The sequence below is a fragment of the Triticum dicoccoides genome, chromosome 3B, assembly GCF_002162155.2.
Source record: "Triticum dicoccoides isolate Atlit2015 ecotype Zavitan chromosome 3B, WEW_v2.0, whole genome shotgun sequence".
NCBI classification, from domain to species: domain Eukaryota; kingdom Viridiplantae; phylum Streptophyta; class Magnoliopsida; order Poales; family Poaceae; genus Triticum; species Triticum dicoccoides.
In genome coordinates, this window is record NC_041385.1 from 476,356,513 (window position 1) to 476,361,572 (window position 5,060).

The window sequence follows — 5,060 nt, forward strand, 5'->3', positions numbered from 1 at the left end:
GAGGGGCCACAGCCCCAGCCGTTGGTCCTCCCCGCCTTCCCCTTCCTCCCCTTTGCCGCCACTAGTGGTCGGCCTCGGGCAAAGCCCGTGCGTCCGACCGTGGCGGCGGAGGTACTGCCTCCCCTCTCGTGTCCTTGGGTGGCGCGGGACGCCTCATCTCGAGGGTGTGATTCCGATCTGGATCGTGGCGGTGCCAATCTGGACCAAGGCGCCCTAATGGACAACAACGGCTTGGCGACCGACCGGCTTCCCAGTGGTGGCCTTGGCGGCAGGCTGGCGCAACCCTTCCTGATCAGGGCCGGAGGGCCCTAGATCAGGGGCGGCGGCCCCTGGGACGGCCTTCCTGTCCGGCGGCGCGGAGGGGCGGGTGGGTTGCCGGTGATCAGACTAGGTGGCCGGGGCGGGTGGGCTGTCAGGGATCGGACCGGGTGGCCGGTGATTCACTAGCGGGTTCATGCCACGGCTTGCTGTCCCAGCGGCCAACGACGCCGAGCTGCTCCTTCCTCCAACCCATGTTGCGTGCACTCCATCTTATCGGACATGGCCATGCTGCTACCGGTTACCGGGTTGGGACGGAGCGGGAGGAGGGGATCCGGATTGGGATAATTCCTAAGGTCGACTCCTGCCGGCGACGACACCCGAGGGTGCCGGTCCGCCCCACATTTTCCACCTCACAATCTCTCGGGTGAAAACCCTAGGGCAGCAACGGCGCTCTTTGTGCCATTTCCTTCTTGAAGACGTCGTCCTGAGAGCTATGCGGCAGTGGGCACCGCTTGGGTACGTCGGCAGTTGCAGATGGCGTGCCCCTCTTCCTCCAGGTGGCAGTTATTCTCAGGGAAACCCTATATCTGGGTCTCCCAGATCAGATGATGACGGAGACTTTGGTGCCGTTCTCCCTCCTGGAGGCATCGTCTTGGACAGTGGTTCACTGGAGAGGCCATGGGTGGAGCGGTGCTACATCGACCGCATTGAAGATGGTGGGTCTCGGCGGCGTGGAGCGGTGGAGTCTCAGTGTTGGACGCTATTTGATTGATGCACGCAGGCTGGTGGCGATGTCTGGTGGCGTGGTGACGTCAATGGCCGATGGGACTGGCAGGATCTTTGCAGTGGTTCCTCCTGAAGACGGGATGGCGGAAGATGGCGGCGACGTATTCTAGAGCGTGCGCGGGCGGTGCACGTTATGGAACACCTAGACCGGATGGTCTTAAGGCCACTAGATTAGATTTTGTCTGTTATGCGGACAAGGCACATCTGTGTACTTGTAGGCGTAGCCACTTTGTTCGGCTAGAAGGTAGCTTCGGGTTGATCCTTGTATTCATTTTGTTAGGCTCTGATGAATAATTAATAAAGATGGTTGTGTGCATCATACTGATGCAGAGGGCCGAGGGTAATCGTTCTTTTCAGAAAAAAAAACATGTGTAGGTTTCCTAAATATTCTATAAACGAAAACATATTTAGAGGATGGGATTTCATACTCTATAAAAATGCAAAGCTTCAATATCAGATTTAGTAGCATTTGAAACATACAAAAGGACCAATTCAACACGAATAGTGTGATTTCTTTTTCCGCGAATACGCTGGACGCGTATCTTTGCATTGATAGAAGAGGAGAAATTACAGGGTGCAGTCCTCTAGGCGGCATACACAGTTAGGTGTCACCGAGGATGCTAGGCGAGCAACGAGAGGGTTTTCTCGGACCCGGAACAACAAAGTTCGTTTTTCTACCTTGTGCTTTTTTCATATTTATTATCAAATGAAATTGGGTTTGACCTTGAAATTTTACAGGTTTATATAATATCAACTTCCTTGCACTTATCCAGGAGGACTTACGTATACCATCCAAGCAGTTTTTACGCAGGGGGTGCTTTCCACAGTTCCACTTCATATGTCCATCCATGGATTACTCAGAAAAATTAACTCTCAAAGCAGTACAAAAAAAAAGATATTTTTTTTACTAGGATCAGCTTGTAAGTTCTGTCCGAACACACTACCTGGAGAAGTAACAAGGTTAAAGTAACTTACTTGGAATATTGTCCCCAGCTTTTTCAGTCCTTTTGCTCGCAACGTGAGAACATCTTTGGAGACAGCATTCTCCCTCAAAAACTAGACAAAGAAGTAAATCACGATAACGTGAAATAGCTGCCAAGAGTATTTATCGACTACACATGAACATGATGAATATGCAAATATAAGCACACATGCATGCTACTGTAAAAAACTTGGACCAACAGATATGAACAGTGCTTACTGCTCGACAGACACGCCATAGCGTTGACTCAATGTCAACCACATTAATTTTCCACAAAGAATTAAGCATGGCACCCTTTTTCTCTTCAATACTCTTCAGTATCTGCTCTTCCTTGTTGTCACCATCCTCAATCTTTTTCATCCCCTCTTGTAATTGCATCAGAGCAATTGCACCTATAATAGAGCTTGTCATAGGATCAGGCTCATTGTTAACACAAAGAAAGTAAATTGACCAAGGTAAAATAACATACTGAGATGTACCTGAAGCTGCATTAACCTGTGACTTTACATGGTGGCCCTTGTCTCTTACCCACTCAGCAATGAATGGCACGCCCATATACATTTTGCTTTTTCCAAGTTCTCTTGCTGCTTGTCGAACATATATGTAGCCAATGGTGTGGAGCATAGCCTCACCAAAAGCTGAAACATTATTTGACACGAATGAACCCCATGAGAAGCTCTAATGGAATGCGGGTCATGTTCATAAAGAATGAAAGTGAGCCTTCTGGATGTCATGCGACATACTTAATAAGCAATTAAGTGTCCTAGAAGCACTTTTTACACAGCAGAAACACAAAGGAATGAAAATAAATATATCAAAATGAGCATATGTGGAACCAACAACTTTGAATGAAATTCCTACGCTTCTAAGAAAATAGGGATACCGGCTTGAGACAAGCGTTCAGCTTCTGCACTTGCCCAATCACCAAATTCCTTCTGCTTTCCATTAACGTATGGTTGAATTCGATTCTTAAGGCTCAGAATAAGTTTCTGCTCTCTTTCCGTTTGTAAGGCCTGCAATCCAGAGGAGCTATTATGTTGCTGGTGTCGGGCATCAACTGCTGGCTCTGAGGTGACTAACTACGTATTATGGGAGCAGTATACCTTTATTTTCTCTTGAACCCTTGCCCTTGCCTCTGGAGTATCCGAATCTTCCTCACTCTCCACAGAAGCCACGGATGCCAGTGCAAGCTGACCAATATAATCTTCAAAATAGTCGCTCCCAAAAAGCATCCCAAAGACAGCAGTTGGATCAATCATGTTATCCCTGAAATGTCGTCGTCAAAATTCAGTGGCACCTTCAACTAAAAGTCTGACAGTAGGATAATAAAATGCACATGCAACTTGGTTTGTTCTCTGTTATATATACCAAAAAGGGTGCTGGGCTTTATTCGTATATCTCAAAATACAGGTACATATGATATAAACAAATGGTACAGGACTTACTGGGATAGATCTTCTTTTCCATGCTTATCATAAGATTCCCTTTTTGCGGGATCACTTAGGACTTGATAGGCCTCACCTAATTCCTTGCAACAGTAACCGATTTAAATCAGCATTTGTAGCGAGGTAGTAACCCGGGAGAATATCTAGTGCTCCCATTCATTTTGGTGCTCCCGTGCTCCAAATTTTCAAAATGCGCATCTAAATGTTTCAAAAAATTCCGAAAACAATTGTGGATATTCACATCACATGAGTGTACTATCCCTAAAAATTTCGAATCAAAATTCGAAATAAACATTGAGATAAAAAAAGACAAATCCAGCATAAATGTTTTGCAGAAGACGCCTCAAACATTTCTGAAATGATGCTTTGGTCCAGATCCCCCATGCTGCTGCCCATTGGATCACGATCCGACGATCGAGGTCGCACCGGAGCACCTAAGCTTAGGTGCTCCGGGAGCACCTGATATTTTCCCGTAGTAACCCTCTTCTAAAGTCTACAAAGATAATGGCTGCAGCGATGAGATTATGAAGACTTTTGTTTTCTAACATAACTGGAATTCGTGCAATATAAATAATTCTATTACTATGACATAAAACAATACTACCATGGACAGATAATGCAACCAAACTACCAGAGGGAAAATCTATTTTTTTTCCGCTCTGCATTCCTGAATCCAGTAACAGGGGTAGGTGGGCCGGAACACACGACGCAATGGAACAGAACAGGGAAAATGTACCTGAAACTTGCGCGCGGCATCAGGGTTCCCGGGATTCTTATCCGGGTGAACCACCTTGGCCTGTAGAAACCCAACATCGGCAGCGCAGTTAAATCAGGAGCCGTCAGCATCCGATCGCTCATCAAGGATTGATTACGCACCTTGAGGTAATACGCCTTCTTGATCTCGGCGGCGGAGGCGGCGGTGCTGACCCCCAAGGTGTCGTAGTACGCGGTGTCCTTCACCATCGCAGCTCCCTCTCCTCCTCCTCCTGGATCGTATTGCAGCTGCAGCTGCAGCTGGACGAATGCCAACCTGATGATGATCGAATGGGAGGGGAGGATACCATTACCGAGATCGGTTATCTCATCTGGGAGAGGTAGGGCAAAGGGCAATCAAGAATTCGTCCGGAGATTATGGGGGTTGGGTTGGGTTGGGTTGATATGGGAATGATGTGATCGACGCGGGGAAGCTTCCTGGGTCGGACCAGTACGGCTCAACGGCCCCCGCGTTCCGTTTAGGCAGGCAAAACAGAAAAGTTCCCGTACCGAAAGCTATGCCTTGGCTGGTTTTCCACTTTTCCAGTTAAGTTGGCGGTGGCCGTCGAGGAATGCTAGAAGCCGAGCCATGGCGGAGTATCTTATTATAGGGAAACGTTTACTACCGGCGCACCGGCCGAACCTTTCGGCCGGTCGCGCCCAGGCGCGCGTAGCTACAACGACTGAAACTGGGGATGGACGGGTCCACCACGTTATCTTTTTCCCCACCTCCCATCTCCCGCATCCTTCTCTTCCCCTTTCACCTGGTCTTTTTTCTCTTCCCTCATCCTAGCTGCCATGGAAGCCCTGCTCGGCGATCTTCTCCGGCGAGC

The 5,060-nt window shown here is 48.4% G+C and overlaps 1 protein-coding gene across 2 annotated transcripts in view; it reads right to left on the minus strand.

Moving 5' to 3' along the window:
* LOC119281420 (chaperone protein dnaJ 10-like) overlaps positions 1–4,715 on the minus strand; it is a 7,925-nt gene extending 3,210 nt beyond the window's left edge. The window contains exons 1-8 of one of the 2 annotated variants that reach the window (XM_037561941.1): positions 4,351–4,713; positions 4,211–4,270; positions 3,475–3,557; positions 3,133–3,295; positions 2,913–3,042; positions 2,509–2,667; positions 2,249–2,421; positions 2,023–2,103 (exon numbers count right to left, since the gene is read on the minus strand). In XM_037561941.1, the coding sequence (XP_037417838.1) occupies positions 2,023–2,103; positions 2,249–2,421; positions 2,509–2,667; positions 2,913–3,042; positions 3,133–3,295; positions 3,475–3,557; positions 4,211–4,270; positions 4,351–4,437 (936 nt within the window). In that variant the 5' untranslated portion in view covers positions 4,438–4,713. Of the gene's footprint in view, positions 1–2,022; positions 2,104–2,248; positions 2,668–2,912; positions 3,043–3,132; positions 3,296–3,474; positions 3,558–4,210; positions 4,271–4,350 lie in introns of both variants that reach the window. The other variant, XM_037561939.1, reaches the window with a different exon arrangement.
* Between the last annotated feature and the right edge of the window lie 345 nt (positions 4,716–5,060).